This window comes from Chanodichthys erythropterus, chromosome 20 (assembly GCF_024489055.1).
Source record: "Chanodichthys erythropterus isolate Z2021 chromosome 20, ASM2448905v1, whole genome shotgun sequence".
NCBI classification, from domain to species: domain Eukaryota; kingdom Metazoa; phylum Chordata; class Actinopteri; order Cypriniformes; family Xenocyprididae; genus Chanodichthys; species Chanodichthys erythropterus.
Window position 1 is genome coordinate 30,829,495 of NC_090240.1, and position 19,701 is coordinate 30,849,195.

Sequence of the window (19,701 nt, forward strand, 5' to 3'; positions counted from 1 at the left end):
TCCACAACAAGAATTTTTTTAAGAATAATGTTGGAGGATTTCAATATAAGAGAAAAGAAGCTTCAGTTTGTTGCCCAGCCTTATTTGTTTGAACCACGAGAGGCGTCTACTCTCACCTAAGCTTACGCTACTCCTTCTGTCGGAAGTAGACTTGTGTATGGCCATTACCAGAAGCCAGTGATTTTAGTTTATATAAGTTTATACGTTTTAAATATGGAAATTTTTCTTACAAAAACCCATCGATTTACTTCAGAAGGCCTTTATTGACCCCCTGGAGCTGTATGGATTACTTTTATGATGGATGGATGCATTTTTTGGGGGCTTCAAAATCTAGGGTACCATTAACTCCCATTATAAAGCTTGGAAGAGCCAGGATATTTTTTAATATAACTCCAATTGTGTTTGGCTGAAAGAAGAAAGTCATATACACCTAGGATGGCTTGAAGGTCAGTAAATCATGGGATAATTTTCATTTTTGGTGAACCAACCCTTTAAGTATATGTGGCATTAATTATACATTATTTATCCAGGATTTGAAAAATGTAACAAATTTTAAAGCCATCCATTGTCAACCTGGGGAGGCTAAGAAAAAGTGTGAAGATGAAGGGAAGATGGAAGTGAAATATGAGAATTTTTATTCTTTCTTTGTAGTTTTAACTTGCATTCTTGGCGATGGTAAGCGCCAGGATTTTGTAGTCGGATACTTTGGTTTAAAGGATCTTGCAAGCAGCATCTGCAGAGTGATTCACAGCTGTGAAAGACGATTTGATACCATCACCATGTTTGAATGAAGCTTACGACTAAGAACAATGATGCACCTAAACTGTATTACACGGTTTGTCAGACGTTTCTCATTTAGGAGACTTTTGTTCTCTTTTTCTGGTAAACATAGTTCTGCTATGATGTTTGAAGACTAAAATCTAGTTGATTTAATAGGTTTGGCTCACTTTTGCACCATTAAGGTAGTTAAATGAAAAGATGTTGTAAACAAAGCAAAAGGAGGTTGAACTATATACTTATTCTGTCAGAACATCACAAATCCTCAGACGTCCTAAAACTCATTTATCTTCCTCTTAAGCGCACAGAGGACAGGCCTTCGACATCCCAGCACTCCTCCAAAAGCAAAAAGCTTTCCAGGAAAGCAGAAAGCACCTGTTTCATATGGTTCCTGTGTAACTCCTCTCATGGTTTGTCCATAGAATTGGCGTGGAAATCAGATGAAAACTCACACAGCAGAGAAATTCAGAGCCAAAGCCCAACTTCACCACAGCTTACTCACTTTGAAACATATGAGCGTTCAATCTCAAGACCCTTGAGGAGTATTGTTAGTACAACAACTTTCCAGAAAAGAATATCATGTAACATCACACCTATATGAAACAGAGTATATTTTGGAATCCACAGCTGTGTATTCCCTTTCCCATAGAGAGAGAGAGGGTTGTGATTGATGGAGAATGAAAAGTAAATAATCCCGTGAAGTATGATTTCATTTACCAGCCTCAGGAGGACAGTAGTGACTTTGAAGTTTTGCCACTGTTGGTTTCAGTTTGTTGCACACCGAAAACTCAAAAATTTGAGGCCAAAAGATTTTCAGAATGATTAGCTTTGCATTTTGAGCATCTGCTCAAAAAATGCATCATCCTGAACTCTTCAAATATGCCTATAATAATCCAAATTTGGTGCATTGCAACATTTATGGACTACACAAAACAGGGATATTTGCAGTTTGTAGGCATGCTGAAATAAGAAATGCTACAACAGAAACTAAACCTACCTCACACCCTGATAGACAGCTTTCACAACCAATTGTAAAGACCTTTCAGCACGCCCATTACTCCAACCTGCAGATACCCACACTTGCAAAACCCTGGGGAATTGGTGTACTGCCCCATCTACTGGTTAAAAGAAGGTATTTCACTGAGAATATTCTTTTCATATTTACTAACTGAAAACATTTTAAATTGAAAGTTAACTATTTGAATGTAAAAGAAATCCTAAAAAACTGTTTATTTCAAGGTTTAAATACATTTTCTGCATCAGATGCAGTGGTAACATCCAAAAACAAACAATGATTTCTATAAAAAACAACAACATTCAGTTTATTGCCATAAATACACAATTTACAGGGAATAAAACAGGGAGTTTTATAGAATTCATTCAATGTTAATAATAAACAAATAAGCAATACCAAGCTCTGGAATGATCTATTAATATGTACACAAAGCAGTTGCATAATACAGTTGATGGCTTTGTCCAATAGGTTTTTTCAGAAGAACATGTTCCATGGAGCTGTTGCTAGCAGGTGAAGTAATCGTCCATCAGCAATCCGAAATAAACACTTAAGAACCTTCACCACAACTTATTTTCACCCCATATGTGCCCTCCACCTCTGGACTTTATAACATTAGGAAATGGTGCATGTCTTCTATTCGGTTTTCTTGTGGTTCTCTCTGGCAGCTTTTCTCTTTAACTGCAGAATCTTCAATTCTGTCATGGTTGAGAAGGTCCTCCATACCCACACAGCCTAAAACACAGAGAGTGAATTTAAAGCAAGGGCAAAATCTTGAACATACTCTGTAAACGTAATAAGATGAGATGCATATTGTAGTATTATATATGAAGAAGAATATTCTAAAGGGAAAACCTTACCACGATAATAATAGTGTTGAGCAAGAGCGGGACAGAGTATACTAGTGATATGAACATTCCTTTGGAATCAAAGTATTGGAACTTTGAAAAAGACCTAAAAACAAAATACAGACACATTCAGTATAACAAAATGCATAACATTATGTCAGTGGGTTGTGGTGGGTGTATAATTATCTACCTCCAATTCATGGCTGCCATCTCATTTAGGTATTCTGCACTGTAAACCATTGTGACTGCAAAACATGAAACACTGTTATCTGTTGATCAGTGTTGGGTGTAATTCATAATCTTATTACTGTAGTTTAATTCCTTTTCCCTTGAAAAATAAAGTAAGGGATTACCCTTAATTTTTCTGTAATTTGACTACAGTTACTTCTGATATTTGCATGAAATACTGTATAGACTATAGAACAATTCTATATATAAGATTAGAGGAATTAACATCAAAATGTAATGTTAAAATGTATGTTTTTAATGTAACATTCTCCCTTTAAATACTTTGGTCACTTCAAGAATAATTTATGCAAATGTATATTGTTTATTTGAAAGAATCAAAAGTGCAGTTTTGTGTCGGTCCTTGTATTGTTCAACTGGTTGAAGTTGATATGGGATTTAGAAAGTGATTAGTAATAAGTAATTCAATACTTTTTAGAGAGAGTAATTGGTACAATAATCTAGTTACACTGTTGAAGATGTAGTTAGTAGCTAGTAATTACTTTTTTAGAGTAATTTTCCCAACACTGGAGAGGACACAATCTATAGCGACTTAATATATATTAGAGATGCACTGATAAGCAAATTTTCACACTATCGGCTGATATTTTAAACACAGCCATAGTCAAGGCCGATATCAAAAGAGGGCAGGAAAATGCACTGAATTTGGGCTTTGTGTAAATAAAATGCTAAGAAACCAGTTTGATGTTCAATATTAATATTAATTATATGAATTAGTAACACTCAGAAAGTTAAGAAATATTAATTTAATCTTCAGAATTTAGTTAATGTGCTAATATTAATTTTAGTAATGTGTTTGTTTATAACTGATACCTGTTACTCTGAAACAAGTTGATGAAATGGAGAGAATAGTTATTTGCATTTCTTTCAAAAAATAATAATTAAAAATATAATGATTAATTATTAATTATAATGAAATTATAATTCATTCAAAAGAATGAATTATAATTTCAAACGATCGGTATAAGCAGATATCACTCTGAATAATCGGCTATTGGTGGAGAAATCTAGTATCGGTATATATATATAAATAGAGAAATCTAAAATCTAGTATATTATATATATATATATACACACACACACAGTACAGACTAAAAGTTTGGAACCACTAAGATTTTTAATGTTTTTAAAAGAAGTTTCTTCTGCTCACCAAGGCTACATTTATTTAAATAAAAATACAGTAAAAACAGTAATATTGTGAAATATTATTACAATTTAAAATAACTGTTTTCTATTTGAATATATTTGACAAAGTAATTTATTCCAGTGATGCAAAGCTGAATTTTCAGCATCGTTACTCCAGTCTTCAGTGTCACATGATCCTTCAGAAATCATTCTAATATGATGATCTGCTGCTCAAGAAACATTTAATGTGTACAATTGTACAAAATATTTGTGTACAATATTTTTTTTCAGGATTATTCGATGAATAGAAAGTTCAAAAGAACAGTGTTTATCTGAAATCTAATCTTTTGTAACATTATAAATGTCTTTACTGCCACTTTTGATTGATTTAATGCATCCTTGATGAATAAAAGTATAATTTCTTTAATTTCTTTTCAAAAAAATAAAAATAAAAATTCTTACTGACCCCAAACTGTTGAACGGTAGTGTATAATGCTACAGAAGCTTTGTATTTCAGATAAATGCTGTTCTTTTAAACTTTCTATTCATCAAGGAATCCTAAAAAAAAAGTACACAACTGTTTTCAACATTGAAAATAATCATATGTTTATTGAGCAGCAAATCAGCATATTAGAATGATTTCTGAAGGATCATGTGACACTGAAGACTGGAGCAACGATGCTGAAAATTCAGCTTTGCATCACAGGAATAAATTACTTTGTCAAATATATTTAAATAGTACACAGTTATTTTAAATTGTAATAATATTTCACAATATTACTGTTTTTACTGTATTTTTAATTAAATAAATGTAGCCTTGGTGAGCAGACGAAAATTCTTTTAAAAACATTAAAAATCTTAGTGGTTCCAAACTTTTGGTCTGTACTGTACATGGAAGAGGATTAGGGCCAAGCAATAATAAAAAAATAAAACAATCTCGAGATTAAAGTTGTTAAATTTCGAGAATAAACTCGTTAAATTACGAGAAAAAAATCGTTACATTTCGAGAAAAAAGTCGAGATAAATTGTTGAGAATAAAGTCATTAAATTATGAGATTAAAGTTATTAAATTAGGAGAAAAAAGTCATTGAATTATGAGAACAAATTCGTAATTTAACGTCCTGTCATTAAATTATGAAAATTTAAAGTTTTTTCTCGTAATTTAACGAGTTTTTTCTCAACATTTTATTTCAACTTTTTTCTCGAAATTTAACGATTTTTTTCTCGTAATTTAACGAGTTTATTCTCAACATTTTATTTCAACTTTTTTCTCGAAATTTAAGTTTTTTCTCGTAATTTAACGAGTTTATTCTCAACATTTTATTTCAACTTTTTTCTCGAAATTTAACGAGTTTTTTCTCGTAATTCAACGAGTTTATTCTCAACATTTTATTTCAACTTTTTTCTCGAAATTTAACAACTTTAATCTCGAGATGGTTTTATTTTTTTATTATTGCTTCGCCCTAATCCTCTATCCATATATATATAGCCTATATAAGTAAATACTTAACATAATTAAATAAATAATATTTAAGGGTGCTTTCACAATCTAATCACACAAAATTCACAAAACACATCTTGTCTGAGCTATTTGTTGTCTTGTCATCTTTTTGGAAAGTTAATTTTTGTAGAAAAAAACTCAACTATAGCAAAAACTCACCCATCAAGAGAAAATGACAGATCTGAATGCGGTAGTATTTGCAGGACAGGATGGTGAAAGCAAAACAAAAGACATGGAAGGCCAGCAGACAAATCAGCCAGGGCTCAGACCAGTCAACCTGGAGACAAGATTAATACATGATTATTATGACTTGTTCTTCCTAAAGTAAAACAAAAAACAAAAACCGTTTTCTTTATTTAATCCACGTGGCGTTAGATGTACAGAAAAATACCGACAAAAGTCTCGATTAGCTTTATGTCAAAGAGAATTAAATGTTGCTGTAAACTTACAGACTGTAGAAAGCTCCATAATGATGTGATACGAACATTGCTGAATCCATCGATTGGAATGGCACTAATATTTTTAGCTTTGGACTCCGTCATTTTGTTTCACTACAAGCCACTAAACCAACATACAACATAAACACTTCCGCATTCGTCATTGTCTTTCTCTCGAGACACAACCTGCAGTTCACCAATGGATGGCGCTATTACGCTTCTTAAACATGAAGTTGATGCTGAGAGCAGATACATTAACATTAAATACTTAATATTTATTTTCAAATACGATTATACTACATTTTTATATTGAAATAAAATAGAATGTTTTAAATTCCCGCATCGATTTAAAACGAACAAAAAGAAGACGTGTAAGAAGGAACGGACATGTCAAAATAAAAGTTCTCTGCAGACCTTTATTTTGCAGACAAGCCTACTTACAAATATTAACAAAAAAATCAGATCTTAGATGGCAAGAATGTATATGAATATGATTATCATATTTATAAAACGTTACAGCAGATGTTCAAATTAGACAATATAAAAAATAGATTTTCAATAGTCCTAGCAAGTGGAGCTCACAGACAGGTCATTTTATGCACAAATTTTATAATTTTATTTTTTAAGAAAAGCATTTGATTTGTTAAAACCAACTTGAACCTATTTATTAATAATAATAATAATCTATAATTTATTTCTTGAAATAGCATCCTTATATCTGGATGGTAATTGCAAATAACTATTAAACTTGATTACTATTATTATTATTATTATTATTATTAATTATAATTTATGGCTGCATTTAGAATATAAATGAAGTTTGATCTTTTTTTACAGTCTTTGGTTTGAACGGGTTAAAGTCGAACCACACCGCAGTCGAATTCCAGCCAGCAATGACGCGCTTCCTGTGACGCAGAGAGGTTTTAAAACATTGTCCTTCTCAGTAATGGCGGCTACGTTCCCTTCGCCTTCGCTAAATAACAATAAATGGTACTTCACGCGCGAACAAATCGAAAACAGCCCTTCTCGCCGAGCGGGACTTGATCCCGACAAAGAGCTCTCGTACCGACAGCAAGCTGCTAACCTGCTGCAGGACATGGGACAGCGGCTCAACGTGTATCTTTTTCAGTTTGTGAGGCGTCGTTCTCGGTAGCTGCTGACGCCGGTTTGGGCGGCTTGTGTGGTGTTGAGTTTAAACGTTATAATGACCTGAAACAGGTCTACAAATAAACACACATTTTGTATTGTGAAACTGGCGAATTAAGGGGATTCGAATAAACGATTTATGTCCCAGTTTTTGTGTTTTTTGGGGTTTAGTTTAGGCCTCAGGGCCTAGCTTGAGGTTTCTCTCCTACTGAACAATAGCGCAGCCGGTGTCATTGCTATTCCCACTCTTCATTTTCCACGATTTTCTTCATTACATCATTTGTTTACACTCCAGTATTCGACTTATATGTTGTTTATGCCATTCCAAAAAAATCTGTTAGTATTGCAATTAAACATCTCTTGATTTGCCCTGTCGGGGAGAAGTTCTGATACAGTAACACAACATACAGTAGATAATATGAGTTGTCCTGATTTATTTTAGGTTAATAATGTACATTCCTTCGATTAATGGAAAGCAGTTAAATTAAATTTTTCAATTTGCAACCAGGAATGGGTGCTTTCACTTTCAGTATTTGAATAATGGTGCTAATGTGTATAAAATGAAATGGTAGTACCTCTAATTAATTAAAATACAAGAATTGAATGCAAATAATGTGAATGACAAACCCATATCAGTCTAGAAATTTGGTTGGACGTGCCCTTCTTTCGTGGTTATGACCCTGATGAAATACCGAGTTTGTTGATTTGAGCAGATGTGATGTTTTGACATGAAACTGAAGTTTCAGTAGTCTTTTCTTCCCTGTTGTGATGTATATCCAAGTGAAACTGCTTCTGCAACAAGAAAAAATGTAGGGCGGGACTTGATTGGATGGTTGTGGTTTGCTATTGCTGTGATGTCATGTGAGTGACAGGTTGCCCCGCCCTCACGCCAGTAAATGCATCATCAGAGATGTTGCTGAAGGATGTAGCTATTTTGTTGTTGAAAGATTACAAGGGTACAAGAATTAACAAAAGATGTGCACAGATAAATGCATTAAGAAATATGCATTTTTTTATTTCATGGTGATTTTAAATGCTTTTATTTTTCCAATCCTTAACTTTGGATGATCAGGTCACAACTCACAATTAACACTGCCATTGTGTATATGCATCGGTTCTACATGATCCAGTCCTTTACCCGCTTCCACCGAAATGTGTGTGCCTTATCCTTCGACAAGCTTTTTGCTAAACGTTCATATGAATTGGACAGGAATTTAACCTCTTTTTTAATGTCATATGTTGCACAGGTGATTGCTCCTGCAGCTCTCTTTTTAGCTGCGAAGGTGGAGGAACAGCCCCGCAAGCTGGAGCATGTGATTAAGGTGACCCATGCGTGTCTCAATCCTCAGGACCCGTCTCCAGACACCAGGAGTGATGTAAGTACTGATAGTATCTATGTCAGATGGCCTTTAAACCATCTGTGAGTCATGCTTTGTTTAAATGTAACTTATTAGGGAATAAGTTCTTTTGCAGCAATATTTTTTATTTAAAGGAGTAGTTCACCCAAAATGAAAATGACAGAATTTTCAGTTTTTTGAGTGAACTATTTCTTAATTTTTTTTTTCCAGAGTCCTTGATGAATAGTGGATTTTCAGTTTTGTTTTTATACCCAACTTTTTTGTAAATTTAACTATATTTTTTACCCCCTAATTATTTAGCCTGACAAAAATTCTTCACTAGTTTTTTTTAACTCATATCAGATCAATGATGTTTGTATCAACCAGGGCTGGGTTAAAAATATCGATTTCTCGATTTTAATCGATTCTTTTTGGATGAACTGATCCCAAGAATCTTTTTTTTTCTATGCTGTTTTCAGTTGATGAATAAACAAAACCTTGTAGCGTGCCTCCCATCCAATAAATCACAATAAGCTTTGTGCTTTGATAAGAAACAAAGTCTTAGCTTTCAAATTGTGTCAATTTAATTACAAAATCCAATCAATTAATACCATTTTGCTGCTTATTAATGTGGTGTGACAGATCTCAGAGCGATCATTTCTTCCTCTTTACTTCGTTACAGCATGAAATAAACATTAATGAACATCAGAAGGTATGCTGAAAGATACAGTACAACTTACCGAAATGCATATCATGTCTCGTGTAATCGCTTAATCGGTGTTTCAACCGCGGAAATGCATCAATAAAACAGCTTGTAAACAATGTAATGTCATGTAATGTTACATTTACCTCAGAAAAGCCATTCAATGTCCAAAAACTCATTAGTCAGCTAAAAAATGCAATAGGCAAATAGAAAAAAAGAGCAGCATCTTGCAAAATATATATATATGCACTATATTGCATATTCATTGTATTTTTACTTAACCTGCTCATCAATATATAATGATAGCCATCATTTAAATGTATATACAGTATTTAAAAAAAATAGTAGAAACAATTATGTCATTAAAATGTTTTTATAACATTAATATTATGTAAACTTTCCTTGGTGTAATATAAATGTAAACAGTCTATACAAATTTAAATTTTAACCTTTAATACTATAGTAATATATTTAATCGCTATCGAATTGCAATCAGAATCGAACTGCGAGCTTGTGAATCAAAATCGAACCGAATCATGAAATTTGTGTCAATACCCAGCCCTACTAATCTAAAATACCAAATTAATCACAAGCAACAGAACCACAACATCGGACATAACATTGCTTTTCTTTTGAACAGGTTGTTGAACCCACAGTTTTTTATTTGTATTTTTTTATTTTCAATCTAAATGATCTAAATTTTTTTCTCTTAGGTTGGATATGTTTAATCCTCTTTCTTCAGTCTTTATCTGTTGTGTTAGTGTTATTCATAAGCCTCTCACTGTCATATGTTGATGAATTGAAGGGGCATAGTTTGTATGATAAGGTGCTGATTGGCTTGGCGCAAAAAGAGGGTCATCATAATTTGATGAGAGCGAGTAAACGTGTAGTCCATGACCAAGAGACCATGTGAGTAACCTGCCTGTCCTCTCAATCTCAGACATACCTGCAACAAGCCCAAGACCTGGTCATTCTTGAGAGCATTATACTCCAGACCCTGGGTAAGTTTGGAAGGGCAAGAATGGGTCAGTGAATCACCATACTAGAGAGATGCATCAAATAACCACATTTATTCTCAATCACTGCTAATTTCCAGGAGTCGACAGGACTATTACAAGCTCATAATTAAGAGCCATTACTACTCTCACCTTTTTAATTTCTATTTCCATGTCAATCTGGCAGTGCACCTTCCTGTGTGTGCGATGCTGTCAATTTTGTGTGCTGATCCTAATATAATCTTTACTACATTAGGGATGTACTGGTACCTAATAAAAAACATGCAACTGTACCATTCTTTCTGCAGTACCAACCTCAGTCCCCTTGAATGCATACTTGGCAAAGTATTAATATACTTGTATGATATTTTTTATTTTTGCAATATATATACTAGGGCTGCCCCTTAATAGTCGACTAAACGTTAGTGGATGAGAAGATGCAAAGTCAACCAAAATTATATTATCGGCGAAAACAAAAATCCACAGGCAGTGGCAAAGTCACGCCGTCCGTGAGAGGCAGGCGGGTCCTTGTGGTAATTATAGTTGGGCAGGAAATCCAAACGTTCGCCTATCATTCATCAACCTCAAACGTGGCTTGTTATTTGAAATGTAAGTAGTAGCAACTTTGCATGCCTGCTCGCTCTAAAGTTAACCTAGATAAAGTTACCTTCTCCTGTTAACCTGAAGTATAGTGCACTTACTGAAAGACATGGAGGCACCGGCGCAATCACTTGCATTTTTTTCAACCTAAAATACTCCATAATTTTTGTTCATACAGTTAAGCGTAGTGCATCATTCAGAACTACAGGATTTACCTTTATTTGTGTACACTCACAATAACATCAAAACATTGTGCTTTTGTAAAATTAAGAAAACAATCAGGATGTGCTTTCTGCCATCTCGATCTTCCTGAACTGCAGCATGTCACATAAATGAACCGAAACTCAGAGTATAGGCTATCTATAGAAATCTCTACTTTTAAAGAAATCAATATAAACGTGCGATTAGTCAACTAATGGCTTAAATGAACAACTATTAGTTGACTAGAAAAATCATTAGTCGAGGGCAGCCCTAATATATACACACATTATATTTGATAAAATTACATTGGAAAAAAAAAATATTTTTATATTATTTGATCCCCTGCTGATTTTGTAAGTTTGCCTACTTACAAAGAAATGAAGGGTCTATAATTTTTATGGTATGTTTATTTTAACTGATAGACAGATTATCTACCAAAAATCCAGAAAAAAAACACATATAAAGATTATAAATTGATTAGCATTTGATTGCGTGGAATAAGTATTTGATCGCATACCAACCAGCAAGAATTCTGCCTCCTATAGATTAGTTATGTGCCCATGTGGAACACAGATTAGTCCTGTCACTTTAAGAAAGTACTCCTAATGTCAGCTTGTTAGGTGTAAAAAAGAAACCTGTCCACAGAATCTGTATCTTCCATTCCAACCTCTCCGCCACCATGGGCAAGACCAAAGAGCTGCCAAAAGACATCCGGGACAAGATTGTATACCTGCACAAGGCTGGACTGGGCTACAAGACCATCAGCAAGAAGCTCAGCGAGAAGGAGACAATTGTTGGTGCGATTATTTGGAAATGGAAGCAATGCAAGATAACCATCAATCGCCCTCAGTCTGGAGATCTATGAAAGATCAACCCAGAACTACACGGGATTTGGTTGTTAATTATCTCAAGACATTCGGGACAACAGTCACCTAGCAAACAATTGGTAACACACTACGCCACAATGGATTGAAATCTTGCTGTGTGATTATGACCCCAAGAACACCATCCCTACAGTCAAGCACAGAGGTGGAATCTTTATGCTTTGGGGCTGTTTCTTTGTTAAGGTTACAGGATGACTTTACTGAATTGAGGGGCTGATGGACTGGGCCCATGTACCGTAAAATCTTGGACAAGAACCTCCTTCCCTCAGCCAGAACACTGAAGATGGGTCATGGATGGGTCTTCCAGCATGACAATGACCCAAAACATACAACCAAGGGAACAAAGGAGTGGCTCAAGAAGAACCACATTAAGGTTATGGAGTGGCCTAGCCAGTCTCCAGACCTTAAATCTATAGAAAATCTGTGGCGGGAGCTGAAACTTCAAGTTGCCAAGAAACAGCCAAGAAACCTTATGGATTTAGAGAGGATCTGTAAAGAGGAGTGGACCAAAATCCCTCCTGAGATGTGACCAGGTGACCAACTTCAAGAAACGTTTTACCAAAATGGATTTCTCCACCAAGTACTAAGTCATGTTTTGCTTGGGGATCAAATACTTATTTCACTCACTGAAATGCAAATCAATTTATAACCTTTATCTAATTTGTTTTTCTGGACTTTTTTTGGTTAATATTCTGTCTCTAGCCATTAAAATGAAACTATCATAAAGATTATAGACCCTTCGTTTCTTTGTAAGTGGGGAAACTCACAAAATCAGCAGGGGATCAAATAATTATTTTCCTCACTGTATATTAACATAACCACACAAGGTAGGACAAAAAAAAAAATCTTGCAGTGTAAATACAGTCCAATAATCCTGCCTTATGTGGTTAATATTAAACAATATTCATGACAATAAAAATACCAACCATAATTCATCTTTTCATTTTTTTTTTTTTTGACTTTCTCATTGTTCTACTTTAAATTGTTTATATGAATAGCATATCATATTAAATCAGGAGATTTCACTGGTAATGTTATCTACTACTACATAACCCTTAGGTAAACCATCGTCTGTGTCCTACTTTGCAGTCCTCCGCTTTGGAAAATTCTGTTCTGATGCCCATAATGGTAATTTGTTTGAAAACTTTGACTATAACCAAATCGCCCCTACAGGCCACTTGCAAGGAGCTTGGCTCAAAGATATCTCTGCAGTCAAGCACAGGAAGACCCATGTTTGTGATTCACTCACTCATCGTGTATGTTGTGTGTGGGGGAAGCACTTCATTGCAGTACAAGTGAAAAACTAAAAATCTCTCTCTCATCTCCTCTCTTCCCTTCAGCTTTTGAGATCACCATTGATCATCCCCATACACATGTTGTCAAGTGTACTCAGCTTGTGCGAGGTGAGAACCAGCTGCTCACTGTAAACTGTCCTTCGTATTGCTCGGTAATGAGTACTTCTAGCCCACCAAGCTCACAGATTTCACGTCTGATCACGAGCTTTCCTTTTGTTCCAGCGAGTAAGGATTTGGCTCAAACCTCATATTTCATGGCAACAAACAGGTATGTTGTTTTTCAAGACCGTGCTCAGATAGCATTACTTGTGTAGAAGTTTTCTCTGTGTAAACTACCAGAACTGTGTGAGGTTACAGTTACATCAGTCTTTAATCCAAGTATCTAGAGTAATGTCAAATGCAGTCTTCATTTTTTTAATTGACTGATTTATTTGAAATACAAATATTTTGTAACATTACATACGTTTCTTTAAAAAAATCTTAGTGACCCCAAACTTTTGAACAGTGGTTACTGTAGTTTAACAACAGTAATAAATGGTTTCTAACAAATATTTGTCTCTTCTCCTGTGTTTTTGGTATCTCTGGGTGATCTCATTGCTGCAGTCTTCACTTGACTACATTCTGCCTGCAGTACAGTCCTCCCATTGTAGCTTGTGTTTGTATTCATTTGGCCTGTAAATGGTCCAACTGGGAGATTCCGGTTTCCACAGACGGCAAACACTGGTGGGAGTATGTTGACCCCACAGTGACCCTTGAGCTGTTGGATGGTATGTAAATGTAGCTGTTGCATGTCTTTTCAAGTGATTTACTTTTGAAATGGTGGTTATATTTTTAAGAGAAAGAAAGTTTCATTCTAGAGATCTGAAAAAGTATGCGATCACATTCCTGTTCAGTGTTTCATTGTTTAAAGCTATGTGGTTTATTTAGTTAAGTTTACATTTAAAGGCAGTTTTTCTAAGATTTTCAGTTAGTAACCAAACTTCAGTGTAACATTAGACTAAATTTTGGGGTTTTAGCCGCTACAAGAAACTATATTGCCATTTAATGCATTTCTCAAGTAATGTGTGATTTTTGCCCCAAGTCCTAAAGATTTTGATATTGATTTCTCAGAGCTCACTCATGAGTTCCTGCAGATCTTGGAGAAGACGCCCAGCCGCTTGAAACGCATCAGAAACTGGAAAGTAAGTCAGTTTGCCTACATTTTATTTATATCTGGATAACTGCAAATACAGTGGGCCCACAAAATATTTAGCCACTTAAAAGACAGATAAAAATACTTAATTTACATTGCATTAGGTATCAAACCAAGTGTCCGTTTTTACACACTTTCGTTAAGTTTTTTAATGTTTTTGAAAAGAAGTCTCCGATGCTCACCAAGGCTGCTTTTGATCAAACACAGTGAAAACAGTAATTTGTGAAATATTATTACAATTTAAAATAACTGTTTTCTATGTAAATATATTTTAAAATGAAATTTATTCCTGTGATGCAAAGCAGAATTTTCAGCATCATTACTCCAGTCTTCAGTGTCACATGATCCTTCAGAAATCATTCTAATATGCTGATTTGGAACATTATTATCAATGTTGAAAACAATTGTGCTGCTTAATATTTTTGTGGAAACTGGTTCAATTTTCAGAATTCTTTAATGAATAGAAAGTTCAAAAGAACAGCATTTATTTAAAATAGAAATCTTTTGTAACATAAATGTCAAATCTGATCACTGATCCAATTTAATGCATCCTTGCAGAATGCAAAAAAAAAAATGTACCCCAAATGTTTGAATGGTTCTGTGTTCTGACCATCCAAATTGCATCCTCATAATCTTTTTTTTCTTGTGTTTCAGGCTGCAGGTCAAACTGCCAAGAAATCAAAGGTGCAAGATGGTGAAGAAGCCATTATGAACATGATCTCTATGGCATCGTCCGACAGCACGTTGGCCGGACTGATGAGCCTCTCCGCCCCTCCCTCCGGTTCCTCCATGGACTCCTCAGCAGACGACCACAGTGCTGCAGCCTCATCCCAACACTGGCAGCCTTCCGGCAAGGAGCAGCCCATTGCCAACGAGCTCCACGCGCCTGCTAAGGTGTCTCTGAGCGAGTATCGGGCAAAGCACGCGGATGAACTGGCTGCACAGAAGCGGAAGTTGGAGAACATGGAGGCAAGCGTGAAACAGGGATACGCCACTGCCGCACAGGCCCTTATGAACCAGCAGAGGAAAGAGAAGCACCATCACCACCAGCAGTCCAGCTCTGGTTCCTCAGACCTGAGCAACCCTTCACCTATCGTCCTGAAGATCCCACTGGATGAGCGATCGGAACGCAGTTCCTTAAAGATGCGCTTACCCGCGCGAGGCCAGTCAGACGGCGGCGGGCACAGCAGCAGTGGCAGCAGTCGTGGATCCGAGCAGGACATTAAAGTGCGGATTCGAGTTCCAGAAAGGCGAAGTGGGTCCGGAGAAGACGGGAAAAGTCGTGAGAAGCACAGAGAGCGGTCCAACCACCACCACCATCATCACCATCACCACCACCACTCCTCCTCTTCCACCACCGGCGCTTTATCGGCATCGTCTTCCTCATCCTCTGCACAAAAACACTCAAGTTCTGCCAGCACCTCAGGAAGTAGCAAAAAGGTCCCTGGTGACTCTGTGCGAACGAGCTCTTCTTCGTCATCGTCGTCTCGAAAAAGGACCCACTTGATGGATCCTTCCACCGGCACCCACCCCTCGAAAGTCAGCAAATCGTCCAGAAACTCATTTCAGTTGTCAACGCTTCCTGGAGTGCCCTCCCACGCGGTGGGTCACGGGGCTGACATCCTTCCCTCGCTGGGCCTCTCGCACCATCAGGGAAACTACTCGCACTCCAAGGCGGACAAAGCCGACACGAACGGCCACAATACGGCCGGCCAGTCCAACGAGTATCAGGACACATTTGACATGTTGAACTCGCTGCTCAGCGCACAGGGGGTGCAGCCGGCGCAACCTCAGATATTTGACTATCGCTCTCAGTACGGAGAGTACCGGTATAGCAGTAGCGCTCGCGGAGGAACCCAGCCACCACCTTTACCCTCAGAACCACCTCCACCTCTGCCGCCATTGCCCAAATAAACCCCTTCATCCCCCTCCCCTCACTTAACCCATCCACTTACGCTGATCAGAACAGTCGTCTTGGGAATCCTGGGTTCCTTTCATGCGTCCAACTTTCTGTGATGTTGAGTTTGACAGCAGAGTAATGTAAGGCAAAAAATGTACCTGTATCGTTCTGTGTGATTGTGTGCGAGCGAGTGTGTTCACAACACCCATCTGTGGCAATAATGTTAAAATAGAACAAAATATTGCAAAAAAAAAGGCAAAAAATGTTATTTATTGAAAAAAAAATTGTACATACTATTTTTGATGTCACTCAGTTTTATATCAGCGCTAACAGAAAAGCATAATGGAATTAAGGGTATGTATTACTGAATGAGAGGGACCTACTGTCCTCTTTAAAAAGTGTAACCTTGAATGCAAAAAGGAAAATGTTTTTGGTTTATGTATGGATTTAAGTCTTGCTAACAATATATGTGTCTTTTTTATTGATTATGGTATTTATTATTAGCCTTTTAAAACCATAGTTATTAGCAGTCGTTGCTTGAATGCATCAGGTGATATCTGGATTTTATTTTTATACTGTTGTAACCTGCTTCACAGTCTGTATTTACTTGATACGTCATGTATGTTTTGAGAATGAACATACGAATCCCCAATAATTGCATCAAAATGTATGTTTCTAATATACGAGTAGTAGTAACTGAAGTAATATTTTGATTTTGTTTGGTAAATATTTGTGGTCTTTTTTTTTTTTTGTTTGTTTGTAACTTTCAGCTTTGTATTCTGTATATGACTGAAAATTGACGCAAATTATTTTTTACATTTCTTTCCCAAAAAACAAGAATATGCCTAATTTGGGAAAGTATGTTCGGTAGGCCTACGATTCAGAGTCAGATGCAGTCATTGTTTTAAATGGTTGTAGAATATCACGCTCATTTATAATACACTATACACAACAGTATATACCAGCTTGTACTCGTTTCATCTTTTATTTCTGTTTGTTAACACAAGCCCAAATGGTGTCGGATATGGGCTATTTGTCATATTATGATGTAACTGACTTGTAAATGGCCCTTAGTCTTGAGTGAATCTGTGATGGACAAAAGTACAATCTGATAAAAACATCTTTCCACCAATTTTCAGTTGAACTAATGTTTTTTTCATGCTTTGGTTGAAAGAATGACAACAGTATGACATGGTGGGCCATGCAAATATTGGTTAACAAACAAATTGCATAAATTCATTCTGTCTGCATTTATGAATGATTCTCATTGAACTGGTGGTACTTTTGTCCATCATACCCTTTTTTACCTCATATTAAAGGGATAGTTCACCCAAGTAAAACAATATTCTGTCATTTACTCAGCCAAACTTTATGATTTTCTTCAGTAGAACACAAAGAAGATATTTTGTCTGTTCCAATAATAGTCAACAGGGTCCACTGTTTTTCGGACCTCATCATTCTTCAAAATATCTTCATGTTTGGATGAACTATCTCTTTAAATATGCTGTCCATTTTAAGATCTGTTAGGTTTATATTTATCCGTCTCTGTTTAAACACTCAAATCAGCACTTCTAGATTGAACGATGAGCATGCTGACCACTCATTTTTTTTGTTGTAATACCTCCTTTTTTGTTTAAGTTGCGTTCATGCCATGTTGTAATAACCGTAATTACTAGATTTCAACTTGTAAAAAGCATTCATGACCTCGTAGAGAGTAAGAGTAAGCTCTATGACTGTTGTACCACCTTTAGGCATTTATAATGTTGCCACAGAAATGCATAATTCCCAGTCCGAGGACATGAACAGCTCTGAATAGAATGTCACATGTTGTCATTTTGAGACTATACGGTAATTACGACATGGCGTGAAGGCAGCATTACGTATAACTGTGTCAAGGTCGTTTTGGTGTTTGGGAGTGATAATGATAAGCCATCCAATCCTGATTCACGAAATCTTGCATGAATGCTGCAGTGAGCATTAAAATCTGATGGGGAATTGTATTTTTTGAGCCAATTGGTTTGTACCTTTAACAATATTGTCTCCATATTCATATCTTGCTTGATCATGTTTTTGTATGCCGTTAATAGCACAATAATGCAGATTACTAAATGGATCAGATTGTCTGTAACTGTCCTCCTCTGATTAAATGGCATGACTTTCATTGATCATTTTACAGAAAAAAAAATGGAAGCATGAAATTGAGTTTCTACTGTCAGAGTAAATTTTACTTTAACAAATGTTGCGTTCCTTTATTGAGATGTTAGCAGGGATTCCTCCATACTTTACCCATTTCCTGATTGTGCCTGTTGAGGATGAGGAACATGTCAGGAATATTGTGAAATTATCTGAAAGACACTATAAGCTATAATAGATCTGTTTTCACAGTTTTAGCATATATTCCCTATATGATGCACTCCTCATTTCCTGTCCCTGTTTTATCATTTCCAAGTAGAGTTTGAAGGTTTACCATGTTTTAGTTTTGTGTTTGCTGGTGTTTAGTCTGGTTCAGTAAGACTGAAGAGAAGGCTTTTTGTGGGTCTAATGCAATTCATGTCACCACTGTATTTTCTATGTACCTCCATTCTCAAGAATATAGCGTTTTATCAAATGTATATACTGTTTTCTGTGTTTTAGTGGTACCACATGAACTCTCAGGTTTTGAATTGAATTGTTGGGGTGTTTCTTGTCAGAAGTTAAGGTTTGCATTTTTGTGAACTCGGTTCCTTTTTATAAATGTGGTTGATGTACAATAATGTTTTATGAGAAACATACTTGTGGGTGTTTTTCTTACCGATTGCAGTGTAAATTGTTATAATGTGACAGACGTTCTACTCATGCTTCTTGGCAGTAAATTCACTTTTCCGATTTTTATACGACAACTTGACCAGTTTTGCTTCCACCTGATGTCAACAACACCTTCATGGTTTGCCTTTGAATTCAGTGCTGGAATAAAGAGATACAAGAATAAACCGGGAATGTTAAATGTGGCTATTTAGAACACAATTCTTAAAATCTGATTTTTTTGTTAGGATGCCAAAAAGCCAAAAATCCGGGTTAATCAAGAAGTCACAAGAGCTGCTGTAATCCTGATTAACTTTCCATTCCAGGCATTTTTGTCTAGCCGTAATGTGTAACTTATTGTTTTATTGACGCTTTAATATCTGAATTAGTGTCGGATTTCATGTTTCACCCCAAAATCAAAATAAATATATTTTACATAAAGGTAATGAAGCATAAGTAATGTATCCATTTGATTTTTTTGCATTGTGCAATTACTTTTTTTTCCAATTATTAGCACTTATTTTTGGCAATTAAGTGCATTTTCCCCATCCTTATTAGTACAAAGCAAAAAATTTGAAAATAAATAGTGAATTATTTCACTGAAATATCATGCACAATTGAACCGGTTAACCTCTGTGCATTAGTATTCACAGAATGTAGATAATTCTTGCGGTCCTCGCAGCGAATGAGCGCTCAGACCTGAACAGACTCTATTGTTCTT

The 19,701-nt window shown here is 35.8% G+C and overlaps 2 protein-coding genes across 5 annotated transcripts; one reads left to right on the forward strand and one right to left on the reverse strand.

The window, feature by feature from the left end:
- Nucleotides 1–2,091: 2,091 nt before the first annotated feature.
- tmem18 (transmembrane protein 18) lies at nt 2,092–6,110 on the reverse strand. Its single transcript, XM_067371650.1, has 5 exons — nt 5,959–6,110; nt 5,669–5,786; nt 2,828–2,882; nt 2,650–2,743; nt 2,092–2,524 (listed from the first exon to the last, which is right to left on the reverse strand). Exons 1-5 carry the CDS (start codon nt 6,049–6,051, stop codon nt 2,426–2,428), a joined length of 459 nt encoding a protein of 152 aa, XP_067227751.1. The 5' UTR covers nt 6,052–6,110; the 3' UTR covers nt 2,092–2,425.
- Nucleotides 6,111–6,857: 747 nt separating this feature from the next.
- On the forward strand, nt 6,858–18,199 carry ccnt1 (cyclin T1). Of its 4 annotated transcripts, XM_067370597.1 has the most exons (9): nt 6,858–7,062; nt 8,165–8,246; nt 8,340–8,468; nt 10,073–10,133; nt 13,153–13,215; nt 13,330–13,375; nt 13,711–13,874; nt 14,218–14,288; nt 14,954–18,199. In XM_067370597.1, exons 1-9 carry the CDS (start codon nt 6,893–6,895, stop codon nt 16,211–16,213), a joined length of 2,046 nt encoding a protein of 681 aa, XP_067226698.1. In that variant the 5' UTR covers nt 6,858–6,892; the 3' UTR covers nt 16,214–18,199. The 4 variants fall into 4 exon arrangements, with proteins under 4 accessions (XP_067226698.1, XP_067226697.1, XP_067226696.1 ...); XM_067370596.1 differs by having other exon boundaries at nt 8,165–8,468; XM_067370595.1 differs by having other exon boundaries at nt 13,153–13,375.
- The last annotated feature ends 1,502 nt before the right edge of the window (nt 18,200–19,701 follow it).

What these genes read in the sequence shown, in the direction of transcription:
- tmem18 (XM_067371650.1), bottom strand. Translation starts at nt 6,051, where the DNA reads ATGACGGAGTCCAAAGCTAAAAATATTAGTGCCATTCCAATCGATGGA. An exon ending in CTGTCATTTTCTCTTGATGG is followed by an intron (nt 2,883 to 5,668) that starts GTGAGTTTTTGC and finishes CATGTTTTGCAG; the next exon opens with TCACAATGGTTTACAGTGCA. An exon ending in TCAACACTATTATTATCGTG is followed by an intron (nt 2,525 to 2,649) that starts GTAAGGTTTTCC and finishes TCTGTGTTTTAG; the next exon opens with GCTGTGTGGGTATGGAGGAC.
- ccnt1 (XM_067370594.1), top strand. Translation starts at nt 6,893, where the DNA reads ATGGCGGCTACGTTCCCTTCGCCTTCGCTAAATAACAATAAATGGTAC. An exon ending in ATGGGACAGCGGCTCAACGT is followed by an intron (nt 7,063 to 8,164) that starts GTATCTTTTTCA and finishes TTGGATGATCAG; the next exon opens with GTCACAACTCACAATTAACA. An exon ending in AACGCATCAGAAACTGGAAA is followed by an intron (nt 14,289 to 14,953) that starts GTAAGTCAGTTT and finishes CTTGTGTTTCAG; the next exon opens with GCTGCAGGTCAAACTGCCAA.